At 37.5% G+C, this 16,088-nt stretch overlaps 1 protein-coding gene across 1 annotated transcript in view; it reads right to left on the bottom strand.

Moving 5' to 3' along the window:
* Positions 1-11,720: 11,720 nt before the first annotated feature.
* Positions 11,721-16,088, bottom strand: part of LOC114675868 (uncharacterized) — a 154,830-nt gene continuing 150,462 nt past the window's right edge. Inside the window, exons 37-40 of the mRNA XM_077971052.1 lie at positions 15,602-15,706; positions 14,420-14,473; positions 12,607-12,711; positions 11,721-11,803 (exon numbers count right to left, since the gene is read on the bottom strand). Coding sequence (XP_077827178.1) covers positions 11,721-11,803; positions 12,607-12,711; positions 14,420-14,473; positions 15,602-15,706 — 347 coding nt within the window. The remainder of the gene's footprint in view (positions 11,804-12,606; positions 12,712-14,419; positions 14,474-15,601; positions 15,707-16,088) is intronic.

The raw sequence follows: 16,088 nt of genomic DNA, 5'->3' as shown, positions 1-16,088 counted from the left end.
TCCTATGTTCATGAATTGGAAGAATCAATATTGTTAAAATGTTCATCCTATTCAAAGTGATCTATATAGTCAATGCAATCCTTATCAAACTTCCAAAGTCATTTTTCAGAGAAATAGAAAAAACAATCCTAAATTCTACATGGAACCACAAAAAACCCCACATAGCCAAAGCAATCTTGAACACAAGAGAACAAGGCTGGAAGCATCACACTTCCTGATTTCAAAATACATTACAAAGCTATAGCAATGAATATAGCATGGTACTGGCATAAAAAGACACACTGGACAGTGAAACAGGATAGAAAGTCCAGAAATAAACCCATGTATTTACAGTCAATTGATTTTCAACCAAGGTACCATACAGTCTCTTCAATAAATGGTGCTGGGGAAACTGGATATCTCCGTGCAGAAGAAATAAATTAGATCCTTATCTCACCTACATATAAAAATCAACTCAAAATGGACTAAAGACTTAAACACAAGACCTGAAACTGTATAACTACTAGAAGAAAACACAGGGGAAAGCTCCATGACTTTGGTCTGAGCAATGATTTTTTAGATATGATCCCAAAAGTATAGGCAACAAAAGCAAAAACAGACAAATGGGATTACATCAAATTAAAAAGCTTCTGCACAGCAAACGCTTTCTTTCATGGGAGATTTTTTTTATTACATATTCAATCTCCTTACTTTTTATTGGTCTCTCAGATTTCTTCATGATTTCATGATTCAGTCTTACTATTTCTTCATGATTCAGTCTTAGTAAGGTATATGTTTCTAGAAATTTATCCATTATTCTAGGTTGTCCAAATCGTTAGCATATAATTGTTCACAGTAGCATCATCCTATTATCCTTTGTATTTCTGGGTATCAGTTGAACTGTCTCCTCTTTTATTCCCGATTTTGTTTATTCGAGCCATCTCTCTTTTTTTCTTAGTCTAGCTAAAGGTTTGTCAATTTTGTTTACCTTTTCAAAAGAACAACTTTTAGTTTGGTTTGTTTCTCTAGTCTCTATTTCATTTATTTCTGCTCTTACCTTTGTTATTTCTTTCCTCCCTCTGCTAAGTGTGGGCTTAATTTTATCTCCTGTAAGTAACCTATCATTCATTTACTGAATCTTGGCAATTATACATACCTTACCTCTAAATGTTTTATTTTTGAGAAATCAAGTGAAAAGCACAATGAGGCATCAAACCATACACCTGATAAGGAGCTAATATCTAAAATATATATGGAACGCAACTCAATAGCAAGAAAACAAATAACCCAATTAAAAAATGATAAAAGGACCTGAAAAGATATTCAAAAGAAGACATATGAATGGCCAGCAGATATATGAAAAAACACTCAACATCTCTAATAATCAGGAAAATGCAAATTAAAACCCCAGTGAGATATCTCCTTAAACCTCTTAGAATGGCTATTATCAAAAAGACAAAAGATGTTGAGAATGTGAAGAATGGGGAATACTTGCGCACTGTTGGTGGGAACATAGATTTAAAAAAGAAAACAGCATAGAGGTTCCTCGAAAAGGTAAAAACTGAATTCCATATGATCCAGCAATCCCACTTCTGAGTACATATACAAAGGAAATGAAATAAAAATGTTGAAGAGATATCCACACTCCTATATTTATTGCAGCATTATGCATAATAACCAAGACATGGAATTAACTAAAGTGTGCATCAATGGATGAAAGGATAAAGACAATGTGGTATATATGCACAATGGAATACTGGATCACCTTTAAAAAGAAGGAAATCCTGCCATTTGCAATAACATGGATGAACCTGGAGGACATAATGTTAAGTGAAGTACGCCAGGCACAGAAAAACAAGTGCTACATTGTCTCACTTATATGTGGAATCTAAAAAAGTTGAACTCATAGAAGCAGTTACCAGAGGCTGGAGTCAGGGGTATGTTGGTCAAAAGGTCCAAGTTTCATTTAGACAAGAGGAATACATTTTAGTGAACTATTATACTGTACAGTGAGCATAGTTAACAAAAATGTATATTTCAAAATTGCTAGGGGTAAAAGAAACTATCAACAGAGTAAGCAGGCAACCTACAAAATGGGAGAAAATTTTTGCAAACTGTGCATCTGACAAAGGTCTAATATCCAGCATCTATCAAGAATTTAAACACATTTACAAGAAAAAAACCAAATAACCCCATTAAAAAATGGGCAAAGGACATGAACAGATATGTCTCAAAAGAAGACATACATGTGGCCAACAAGCATATGAAAAACAGCTCAACGTCTGATCATTAGAGAAATGCAAATCAAAACCACAATGAGATACCATCTCACACCAGTCAGAATGGCTATTATTAAAAAGTCAAAAAATAACACATGCTGGTGAAGTTGTGGAGAAAAAAGAATGCTTATACACTATTGGTGGGAATGTAAATTAGTTCAACCATTGTGGAAGACAGTGTGGCAGTTCCTAAAGGATCTAGAGCCAGAAATACCATTTGACCCAGCAACCCCATTACTGGGCATATACCCAAAGGAACATAAATCATTCTACTATAAAGATACATGCACATGTAGGTTCACTGCAGCACTATTCACAATAGCAAAGACATAAAATCAACGCCAATGCCCATCAATGATAGACTAAAAAAAGAAAATGTGGTACATAGACACCATGGAATACTATGCAGCCATAAAAAAGAATGAGATCATGTCCTTTGCAGGGACATGGATGGAGCTGGAGGCCATTATTCTTAGCAAAGTAATGCAGGAACAGAAACCGAATATGGCATATTCTCACTTATAAGTGGGAGCTAAATGATGAGAACACATGGAACAACACATACTGGGGCCTAACAATGGAGGGAGAGGATCAGGAAAAATAACTAATGGATACTAGGCTTAATATGTGAGTGGTGAAAAATTGGTACAACAAACCCCCATGACACACATTTACCTATGTAACAAACCTGTACATCCTGCACATGTACCCCTGAACTTACAAGTTAAAAAAATTACTAAGGGTAGATTTTGAATAGTCTCACCATAAAAAATGATAAGTAGGTGAGGTAATGACAATGTTAATTAGCTTGATAAAATAATTCTACAATGTATGCATATATTAAAATGTCACATTGTACCCTATAACTATGTAATTATTATTTGTCAAATAAGAGAAAAAACCGACTTAAGAAATTAGGAAAAGGGCAATAGAATAAATCCAAAAGTTGTAGAAAATGAATACAAAGACAGAAAGTAATAAATATGAAAATGAAGATACAATAGTGATAGGATTAAGAAAGTCAAAAGTAGGTTTTTAGTAAGGAGTAATAAAACAGATAAATATTTGTCCAGGTTAAGTAAGGAAATAGAAGAGAGAAGATAGAAATAAATATTTTTATAAATGGAAAAAGGGGACGTAAATCATATCTAGCAGAAATTGAGAAAATACTATAATTTATGAATAAATTTGAAAACTTATACCAAAATAACAAAGATATAGAAGATATAACTTACCAAAGTAGCTCAAGAAAAACAAACAAAAAATCTCCCAGAGGATCCTATTATCATTTAAGAAAAATAAATTAATAGTTAAAATCTTTCTACCTGAAAGCATAAGACTCAGATGGTTTTTCAGGTAAGTTCTATCAAACTTTTTCTTTTTTGAGATAGGGTTTTGCTCTATCACTCAAGCTGGAGTGCAGTGGTTGATCTTGGCTCACTACAACCTTGAACTGCTGGGCTCAAGTGATCCTCCTGCCTTGGCCTCCCAAGTAGCTGGGGATTATAGGTCTGGCCTATGCCTGGATAACTTTTAAATTTGTAGCAGAGTCGAGGTCTTGCTATGTTGCCTAGGCTAGTCTTGAACTCCTGGGCTCAAGTGATCCTTCCTCCTTGGTCTCCCAAAGTGCTGGGATTACAGGCATGAGTCACTGGTACCTGGCCCAAACCTTCAAGAAACAGATTATTCCAATCTATTTTTTTTTTTTTGAGACAGGGTCTCACACTGTTGCCCAGACTGGAGTGCAGTGGTGCTCATCGTGGCTCACTCAAACTCCTGAGCTTAAATGATTCTCCTGCTTCAACCTCCTGAGTAGCAGGGACTATAGGTGTGGACCACCACCTCCTGCTAATTTTTAAAATATGTATATTTTTGGAGAGATGGGGTCTCACTATGTTGTCCATGCTGGTCATGGACTCCTTGAGCAATCCTCCTGCATTGGCCTCCCAAAGCACTAGAGTTGCAGGTGTGAGCCACCATACCTGGCCAATTCTAATCTTATACAAACTCTTTCAGAAACTAATAAAGAGGAAATATTTCCCCAAGATGGATTATATATGGCCAATATAACCTTGATACCAAAGTACATGAAAATTATAGAACGTGATAGTACATGAAAGAAAATTATAGAACTTTAGTCATGAAAATAGATTTAAAAATCTGAAACAAAACATTAGTAAGCCTAATCTAAAACTGATGCCTAAATTCAATATATCTTAGTAATATAAGACTGGTTTAAGTGAAAAAAAATGTATGCATGCCACTTTCCACATCAAAAATTAAAGGAAAAACCACACAATCATCTCAATAAACAGATTATTTCAACAAATATTATTCATCAAGTACACATTGCTCCAAATACTGGGGGTTACAGTACTGAAAAAAAAAAAAAAAGAAAAAAACAGGCAAATACCTTGCCTTCATCTTCCAGCCAAAAGAGAACAGGAGAATTTCTTAACCTAATAAAGGGTGTCATCCAGAAGCTTCAACAAACATTCTCAAAGATGAAATGTTAATACATTTCCTTTAAAATCAGAAATGTGACAAGAATGCCTATGAACACTGTATTTAGTAGTATATATTGGAAGTCCTGGCTATTACAGTAAGGCAAGGAAAAACAGATGTTAGAACAGTTGAAAAAGAAGAAATAGAAACAGTCCCCATTTATAGTAATCATTTGCATAAAGAATCTATATAACATTATCTATATAATCTATATAATTTATGTATCCATGTGATATAAAAATTTATGTATCTACATATAACACATAAAATGTATGTATCTACATATGATACATAATAATTTATGTATCTAAAAGAATCCATTAGCACCTATGGGCAGATTGTTGGAATTAATGAGAGTTTTGCAAAGAGTTAGGTTTAAGATCAGTATGGGGGGGCGGAGCAAGATGGCCGAATAGGAACAGCTCCAGTCTCCAACTCCCAGCACGAGCGACACAGAAGACTGGTGATTTCTGCATTTTCAACTGAGGTACTGGGATCATCTCACTGGGGAGTGCCGGACGATCGGTGCTGGTCAGCTGCTGCAGCCCGACCAGCAAGAGCTGAAGCAGGGCGAGGCATTGCCTCACCTGGGAAGCGCAAGGGGGAAGGGAATCCCTTTTCCTAGCCAGGGGAACTGAGACCCACAACACCTGGAAAATCGGGTAACTCCCACCCCAATACTGCGCTTTAAGCAAACAGGCACACCAGGAGATCATATCCCACACCTGGCCGGGAGGGTCCCACGCCCACGGAGCCTCCCTCATTGCTAGCACAGCAGTCTGTGATCTACCGGCAAGGCAGCAGCGAGGCTGGGGGAGGGGCGCCTGCCATTGCTGAGGCTTAAGTAGGTAAACAAAGCTGCTGGGAAGCTCGAACTGGGTGGAGCTCACAGCAGCTCAAGGAAACCTGCCTGTCTCTGTAGACTCCACCTCTGGGGACAGGGCACAGTAAACAATAACAAACACAGCAGAAGCCTCTGCAGACGCAAACGACTCTGTCTGACAGCTTTGAAGAGAGCAGTGGATCTCCCAACACGGAGGTTGAGATCTGAGAAGGGACAGACTCCCTGCTCAAGTGGGTCCCTGACCCCTGAGTAGCCTAACTGGGAGACATCCCCCACTAGGGGCACTCTGACACCCCACACCTCACAGGGTGGAGTACACCCCTGAGAGGAAGCTTCCAAAGCAAGAATCAGACAGGTACACTCGCTGTTCAGAAATATTCTATCTTCTGCAGCCTCTGCTGCTGATACCCAGGCAAATAGAGTCTGGAGTGGACCTCAAGCAATCTCCAACACACCTACAGCTGAGGGTCCTGACTGTTAGAAGGAAAACTATCAAACAGGAAGGACACCTACACCAAAACCCCATCAGTACATCACCATCATCAAAGACCAGAGGCAGACAAAACCACAAAGATGGGGAAAAAGCAGGGCAGAAAAGCTGGAAATTCAAAAAATAAGAGCGCATCTCCCCCGGCAAAGGAGCGCAGCTCATCGCCAGCAACGGATCAAAGCTGGACGGAGAATGACTTTGACGAGATGAGAGAAGAAGGCTTCAGTCCATCAAATTTCTCAGAGCTAAAGGAGGAATTACGTACCCAGCGTAAAGAAACTAAAAATCTTGAAAAAAAAGTGGAAGAATTGATGGCTAGAGTAATTAATGCAGAGAAGGTCATAAACGAAATGAAAGAGATGAAAACCATGACACGAGAAATACGTGACAAATGCACAAGCTTCAGTAACTGACTCGATCAACTGGAAGAAAGAGTATCAGCGATTGAGGATCAAATGAATGAAACGAAGCGAGAAGAGAAACCAAAAGAAAAAAGAAGAAAAAGAAATGAACAAAGCCTGCAAGAAGTATGGGATTATGTAAAAAGACCAAATCTACGTCTGATTGGGGTGCCTGAAAGTGAGGGGGAAAATGGAACCAAGTTGGAAAACACTCTTCAGGATATCATCCAGGAGAACTTCCCCAACCTAGTAGGGCAGGCCAACATTCAAATCCAGGAAATACAGAGAACGCCACAAAGATACTCCTCGAGAAGAGCAACTCCAAGACACATAATTGCCAGATTCACCAAAGTTGAAATGAAGGAAAAAATCTTAAGGGCAGCCAGAGAGAAAGGTCGGGTTACCCACAAAGGGAAGCCCATCAGACTAACAGCAGATCTCTCGGCAGAAACTCTACAAGCCAGAAGAGAGTGGGGGCCAATATTCAACATTCTTAAAGAAAAGAATTTTAAACCCAGAATTTCATATCCAGCCAAACTAAGTTTCATAAGTGAAGGAGAAATAAAATCCTTTACAGATAAGCAAATGCTTAGAGATTTTGTCACCACTAGGCCTGCCTTACAAGAGACCCTGAAGGAAGCACTAAACATGGAAAGGAACAACCGGTACCAGCCATTGCAAAAACATGCCAAAATGTAAAGACCATCAAGGCTAGGAAGAAACTGCATCAACTAACGAGCAAAATAACCAGTTAATATCATAATGGCAGGATCAAGTTCACACATAACAATCTTAACCTTAAATGTAAATGGACTAAATGCTCCAATTAAAAGACACAGACTGGCAAACTGGATAAAGAGTCAAGACCCATCAGTCTGCTGTATTCAGGAGACCCATCTCACACGCAGAGACATACATAGGCTCAAAATAAAGGGATGGAGGAAGATTTACCAAGCAAATGGAGAACAAAAAAAAGCGGGGGTTGCAATACTAGTCTCTGATAAAACAGACTTTAAACCATCAAAGATCAAAAGAGACAAAGAAGGCCATTACATAATGGTAAAGGGATCAATTCAACAGGAAGAGCTAACTATCCTAAATATATATGCACCCAATACAGGAGCACCCAGATTCATAAAGCAAGTCCTTAGAGACTTACAAAGAGACTTAGACTCCCATACAATAATAATGGGAGACTTCAACACTCCACTGTCAACATTAGACAGATCAACGAGACAGAAAGTTAACAAGGATATCCAGGAATTGAACTCATCTCTGCAGCAAGCAGACCTAATAGACATCTATAGAACTCTCCACCCCAAATCAACAGAATATACATTCTTCTCAGCACCACATCGTACTTACTCCAAAATTGACCACGTAATTGGAAGTAAATCACTCCTCAGCAAATGTAAAAGACCAGAAATTATAACAAACTGTCTCTCAGACCACAGTGCAATCAAACTAGAACTCAGGACTAAGAAACTCAATCAAAACCGCTCAACTACATGGAAACTGAACAACCTGCTCCTGAATGACTACTGGGTACATAACGAAATGAAGGCAGAAATAAAGATGTTCTTTGAAACAAATGAGAACAAAGATACAACATACCAGAATCTCTGGGACACATTTAAAGCAGTGTGTAGAGGGAAATTTATAGCACTAAATGCCCACAAGAGAAAGCAGGAAAGATCTAAAATTGACACTCTAACATCGCAATTAAAAGAACTAGAGAAGCAAGAGCAAACACATTCAAAAGCTAGCAGAAGGCAAGAAATAACTAAGATCAGAGCAGAACTGAAGGAGATAGAGACACAAAAAACCCTCCAAAAAATCAATGAATCCAGGAGTTGGTTTTTTGAAAAGATCAACAAAATTGACAGACCATTAGCAAGACTAATAAAGAAGAAAAGAGAGAAGAATCAAATCGACGCAATTAAAAATGATAAAGGGGATATCACCACCGACCCCACAGAAATACAAACTACCATCAGAGAATACTATAAACACCTCTACGCAAATAAACTGGAAAATCTATAAGAAATGGATAATTTCCTGGACACTTACACTCTTCCAAGACTAAACCAGGAAGAAGTTGAATCCCTGAATAGACCAATAGCAGGCTCTGAAATTGAGGCAATAATTAATAGCCTACCAACCAAAAAAAGTCCAGGACCAGATGGATTCACAGCTGAATTCTACCAGAGGTACAAGGAGGAGTTGGTACCATTCCTTCTGAAACTATTCCAATCAATAGAAAAAGAGGGAATCCTCCCTAACTCATTTTATGAGGCCAACATCATCCTGATACCAAAGCCTGGCAGAGACACAACTAAAAAAGAGAATTTTAGACCAATATCCCTGATGAAGATCGATGCAAAAATCCTCAATAAAATACTGGCAAACCAGATTCAGCAACACATCAAAAAGCTTATCCACCATGATCAAGTGGGCTTCATCCCTGGGATGCAAGGCTGGTTCAACATTCGCAAATCAATAAACATAATCCAGCATATAAACAGAACCAAAGACAAGAACCACATGATTATCTCAATAGATGCAGAAAAGGCTTTTGACAAAATTCAACAGCCCTTCATGCTAAAAACGCTCAATAAATTCGGTATTGATGGAATGTACCTCAAAATAATAAGAGCTATTTATGACAAACCCACAGCCAATATCATACTGAATGGGCAAAAACTGGAAAAATTCCCTTTGAAAACTGGCACAAGGCAGGGATGCCCTCTCTCACCACTCCTATTCAACATAGTGTTGGAAGTTCTGGCTAGGGCAATTAGGCAAGAGAAAGAAATCAAGGGTATTCAGTTAGGAAAAGAAGAAGTCAAATTGTCCCTGTTTGCAGATGACATGATTGTATATTTAGAAAACCCCATTATCTCAGCCCAAAATCTCCTTAAGCTGATAAGCAACTTCAGCAAAGTCTCAGGATACAAAATTAATGTGCAAAAATCACAAGCATTCTTATACACCAGTAACAGACAAACAGAGAGCCAAATCAGGAATGAACTTCCATTCACAATTGCTTCAAAGAGAATGAAATACCTAGGAATCCAACTTACAAGGGATGTAAAGGACCTCTTCAAGGAGAACTACAAACCACTGCTCAGTGAAATAAAAGAGGACACAAACAAATGGAAGAACATACCATGCTCATGGATAGGAAGAATCAATATCGTGAAAATGGCCATACTGCCCAAGGTAATTTATAGATTCAATGCCATCCCCATCAAGCTACCAATGAGTTTCTTCACAGAATTGGAAAAAACTGCTTTAAAGTTCATATGGAACCAAAAAAGAGCCTGCATCTCCAAGACAATCCTAAGTCAAAAGAACAACGCTGGAGGCATCACGCTACCTGACTTCAAACTATACTACAAGGCTACAGTAACCAAAACAGCATGGTACTGGTACCAAAACAGAGACATAGACCAATGGAACAGAACAGAGTCCTCAGAAATAATACCACACATCTACAGCCATCTGATCTTTGACAAACCTGAGAGAAACAAGAAATGGGGAAAGGATTCCCTATTTAATAAATGGTGCTGGGAAAATTGGCTAGCCATAAGTAGAAAGCTGAAACTGGATCCTTTCCTTACTCCTTATACGAAAATTAATTCAAGATGGATTAAAGACTTAAATGTTAGACCTAATACCATAAAAATCCTAGAGGAAAACCTAGGTAGTACCATTCAGGACATAGGCATGGGCAAAGACTTCATGTCTAAAACACCAAAAGCAACGGCAGCAAAAGCCAAAATTGACAAATGGGATCTAATTAAACTAAAGAGCTTCTGCACAGCAAAAGAAACTACCATCAGAGTGAACAGGCAACCTACAGAATGGGAGAAAATTTTTGCAATCTACTCATCTGACAAAGGGCTAATATCCAGAACCTACAAAGAACTCAAACAAATTTACAAGAAAAAAACAAACAACCCCATCAAAAAGTGGGCAAAGGATATGAACAGACATTTCTCAAAAGAAGACATTCATACAGCCAACAGACACATGGAAAAATGCTCATCATCACTGGCCATCAGAGAAATGCAAATCAAAACCACAATGAGATACCATCTCACACCAGTTAGAATGGCAATCATTAAAAAGTCAGGAAACAACAGGTGCTGGAGAGGATGTGGAGAAATAGGAACACTTTTACACTGTTGGTGGGATTGTAAACTAGTTCAACCATTATGGAAAACAGTATGGCGATTCCTCAAGGATCTAGAACTAGATGTACCATATGACCCAGCCATCCCATTACTGGGTATATACCCAAAGGATTATAAATTATGCTGCTATAAAGACACATGCACACGTGTGTTTATTGCAGCACTATTCACAATAGCAAAGACTTGGAATCAACCCAAATGTCCATCAGTGACAGATTGGATTAAGAAAATGTGGCACATATACACCATGGAATACTATGCAGCCATCAAAAAGGATGAGTTTGTGTCCTTTGTAGGGACATGGATGCAGCTGGAAACCATCATTCTTAGCAAACTATCACAAGAACAGAAAACCAAACACAGCATGTTCTCACTCATAGGTGGGAACTGAACAATGAGATCACTTGGACTCAGGAAGGGGAACATCACACACAGGGGCCTATCATGGGGAGGGGGGAGGGGGGAGGGATTGCATTGGGAGTTATACCTGATGTAAATGACGAGTTGATGGGTGCAGCACACCAACATGGCACAAGTATACATATGTAACAAACCTGCACGTTATGCACATGTACCCTACAACTTAAAGTATAATAATAATAAATAAATTAAAAAAAAAAAGATCAGTATAGAAAACTCAGTTGCATTTCCATACTTTAACCAAAAAAAGAAAACATAATTTTAAAAAACAGCATTTTTATTAGCAGAACATTAAGATACTTAGAAATGAAGCTAATAAGATTTTTTTTTTTTGAGACAGGGTTTCGCATTGTTGCCCAGAACCAGAGTGCAGTAGCACAGTCATAACTTACTGCAACCTCAAACTCCTGGACTCAAGTGATCCTTCTGACTCAGCCTCCCAAAGTGCAGGGAAATGGGGAGGGGAGTAACCATGGGTTGATGCAATGATATTGGAAATATTCTAGTTATTTTGTTGATTATTAGATTCAGGGATATTAGCATGATGCTTATAAATATATGTGTTAACTGAAAAGATGAGAAAAATAATTAAAGAACTAGAATTTAAATATTTACAATACGTTTTAACTTGCCTATAATTGCTTTCACATCATCCATCACCTTTTTCAGAGGAACATTTCCATTAGCTGTAATACAAAGCACAAAAAATTTGGACAATGACACAGAACTTAGAAAAATTATAAGCTACAGCCCAATGAAAGAGTATGTATTTTAATAAATTGTATTCATCTTAAATTTATATTTCCTGGTTTGAGTGCTTAATTCTTTATTAGTAAGAATGACCAAGGTAGTCAGCCCATGTTCCTTAAACACAGGGTTTGATATGGCAAACGTACTATGTCCTTGATTCTTGGGTTTTCAGATACTTTCTAATAAGCATGGTAAAAGATACCATTCATAAAAGATTTTTGCGTGTATGTGAACCTGACATATAACACAGACACTGAGCTTCTATCTATTGTCAATATGCTTTATCTATTGTCAATATGCTTCCCTCTAATGTTTTCAACTTCTGTATATATCTCAAAATGGTGGTGACATGTGGTTGTTAGATACTTGATGAAATATTAATGATGTTCTGCTACTTTCTATTGTAGATATTTTTCTATCAATTGTTTCTGGCTCTCTTTGTTGTTTATTTATTCATTTTCCCCCTTGCTCTCATATCTGTTTCTCCCTACCATTCTCTGGTCTAATAACAGTTGTGAATATCCTCTCAACATTGCTTATAGTTGAGCAGGATGATAATCCAGATGAATAAAAATGACAAAAGACAGGATTTCTTCTTATTTTCACACCAAGTTCTTCTCCATGATTCTTAGAAATATCTTAAGTGCCTCAAATCAATCTAGTTTTAGAAATTAATATACATGATCCCAAGATTTTAAGCTCTCCCCTAAAAGGCAAAATAGTTATTTACAATGCTCACCATCAACAGGTTGATTTTGTATCACACTTTGAAGTTCCTTATTTTTGAGCTTGATCCCCATGTTCCCAAGAATCGTCTTCAGGTTACCGATATCAACCTTTCCTCCTTAGGAAAGAGAGAAATGTGATTTAAAAAAACCTAACAAAGACAATGTGAAAAATACTTTTCATGCTGTTAGTTAAATTAACATTCAATAGGCCTGACTGTTGCTGAGAGTTAATTGCAATGATCTAATTGGAAAATAGTTTGGCAATAACTATCATGATCCATTAAAATGTTCAAAATATGGCCAGGTGTGGTAGCTCCTGCATATAATCCCAGCACTTTTGGAGGCTGAGGTGGGGGGATTGCTTGATCCCAGGAGTTCGAGACCAGCCTGGGCAACATAGTGAGGCCCCACCTCCATTATTTAAAAAGTTCATAAATCTTAGCCCAATAATTCCACTTTTGGGAATACAGTAAAGCTTGTGCCAAAAGAGGGGACAAGTGTTCATTACAGTCTTTGTTACAAAAGTAAAACAAATTCAAACACCCAGAATTTAAATATCTAACAACAGGGTATTGTTAAGTAAACCAATGTATTTTCAACCCACAGAAAATTATTTAGCTATAGCCATTAAGAAAGATGTTTGCCACAGGAAAAGAAATACTTTTTTGAAAATAAGGTGGAGTTATATGATTGTTTAACATATTTACTAAAGTCCTTATGCCCAGTAAAAATAAACATGAAACAATGTAAATAATGCCTGTGATTCTTCCTGCCATTCCACAGACAGGAAGCACATTAGTAGAGTAAACCTCAGATAGACAATATCAATTTATTACTCCATCAGATGGACTAATTTCTCCTGTGCCTGTCATACTGTGAGCATCTTAACTCAGTGTGATTCCAGTATTATACAAATTTTTGTATATCATGGCTCTTGACCAACTGCTTCATCTAATTGCTCAACTATAGAAATCTATTCCATCATTGGATGAAAAAGTGACTATGTTGGAACTTATCAAGACTAGTATATTGATAACTTTTATGTGATCTTCCAATAGGATTTCAGAGTAATTTTGACTATATGGGATTTTTTAACTACATAGGCTTCAACATATTAAGAGTGGTTATGATTAGATAGCAGGACTATGAGTGTTATTTTAAAAAATTAGATATGGCCAGGCACAGTGGCTCACATCTGTAATCCCAGCACTTTGGGAGGCAGAGGAGGGCGAATCACCTGAGGTCAGGAGTTTGAGACCAGCGTGGCCAACATGGTGATATCCTGTCTATACTAAAATTACAAATATTAGCCAGGCGTGGTGGTGGGTGCCTGTAATCTTAGCTACGCAGAGGCTGAGGCAGGAGAATCGCTTGAACCTGGGAGGTGGAGGTTGTGCTGAGCTGAGACTGTGCCACTGAACTACAGCTTGGGCAACAAGAGTGAAACTTTGTATCAAAATAAATAAATAAATAAGATTATTTATTGGACATGTGACACTTTTTACATTGAATAAAATAAAAGAACACTATCAATTCACAACTGAACATTATGATGGTTATTTTCAGCACTGTGAAGGCCATAACTTTAATTAGACCTATCTAAAATTAAACAGAAAGACAAAAGTGGAGACACTTAGGACTGTTTCCTTTGAGTCTGATCCAGGGATCAAGCTTACACAGCATACACACATAAAAGACTACAAGATCAATATATAATTGATAAATAGAAGAGGTGGCAGAAGAATCATGCCCTCATAACTAGGAATAAAGACAAAGATTGAGAATCTCAATCTTATATGCTTTCTCATCACATTTATTACCCACCTTTGAAAGACTTCAAACCCGTTAGCAATCTATTCCGAAAAACTTTCTTATCACCTATAAAAAAAGGCACAGTTCAGGACAGAGAATGGCTCACTAAGAGACTATAAGGGGCAGACTTTTCTTTGTGAAACTGACCTTAAAGTTGACCCTCTTTCACCTTCAAATCATGATGAAGTTAAGCAACAAACAAAGCTTTCATTATGATATGGAGTGGTAATCTGGTATAGAGGTCAAGAGCCTGCCTTTGTGGCCTCAAGCAAGTTACTTACTCTTTCTACGCCTCTGTTTCCACCACCGTAAGATGGAGATAATGTGTCATCATTGTGTGTGGTGAGGATAGTACAACACCTCATCATTAGGACTTAATAAGTCTAGATGTTATTATTAATAAATCTACTTACTCTTTGACACTGAAAGTAACTGTCGGTTTATGTATTACAGGGCTGAAACTCCTCTCATCCCTTATTTCTATCACATTTTCATTCTGTTTACTTCCTTCTACACCTAAAGTTTGACATGTCAATGGCCTAATGGGTAGCAGTAGGGATTTGCTTAGTCCTTGGTGGCAAAGCTGATGCTTGAAGGTTTTTATAACTTCCAAACTGGTAAAACATATGGAAAAATTTAATTTTCTAGCAGTTGGTATAAGAATTGTTTGCAGGGATAAATAAGCAAAAGCTTATGTTGGGAAGATGTGGGGCCTTTGTGTTTAAGGGAAGAAAGAAACAACACTCCTAATAGAGAGGAGAGATAAATTTGGTATCCTCTCAGAAATTGAGAACAGAGGAAAGAATTTTTAGGGTTTAGCTCTGTGAGAGATAAGGGTCAGGAAAAGGGAATCTCCATTGGCAATACTTAGAAAAGTGATTCTGGGAAAGAACAGGAATTCTCATGAGGACTTTGGCAATGTTTACTGAGAGACAGCAGATATAAATCCTTTTCCTCCTTGCAAAATCATCAGTAACATCTTTCCACCTCAGCAATGGTTTTGTGGAAAAGGATTCTTTTGGGGGTTAAATTCTGTACCTGAGTGAGCACATAGTAACAGAAAGACTGTTCATATGGAAACAGCTGGAGGATGTGTGCAGGTAACATACGAACACACATCGCTTTCACATATACATTTCAAGAGTAGAACCATAAAACTAAACTGCCTAGAGTTCACAGTAACATACAGCTCACCATCAACTGGTAGTAATTTTAGCAGTTCCACGCAGTCCTTATCATTGACTTCTATCCCCATGTCTCCAAGAACATTTTTCAGATCTCTGGCATCAACCTTTTCTCCTTTGAAAAGATGGAGTGTTAACAGGTGAAAAGTTTACAAATTAGTAACTTTAAAAAATAATTTTAAGTTCATACTAACCTATTTGAGTGATTTTTAAAATACTTATATTTTATATAGCATCACTCTCAATTTGGAGTTAAAGAGCAAAGGCAAAATGGAACGTGCAAGTACAGTGTGACAACAGAAGTCAAGGCAAACCTGTTCCTATAATATCAATATAATGAAGGGTCTCTTAATGTTGAGGATAATGTACAAAATTAAATCTAGTTAACAAATTGGATTACCAATTGCCAACAGAATTCTGGCAAGAGATATCATACTGAATGATATAGCTGATCATTCATGAAACTACATGTATCTTGAGCTTTGCAAACTTTATCC

Source organism: Macaca mulatta, chromosome 16 (assembly GCF_049350105.2).
Source record: "Macaca mulatta isolate MMU2019108-1 chromosome 16, T2T-MMU8v2.0, whole genome shotgun sequence".
NCBI lineage: Eukaryota > Metazoa > Chordata > Mammalia > Primates > Cercopithecidae > Macaca > Macaca mulatta.
Note: the sequence above shows the minus strand (reverse complement) of the source record. Positions and strands in the feature narration are given on the sequence as shown.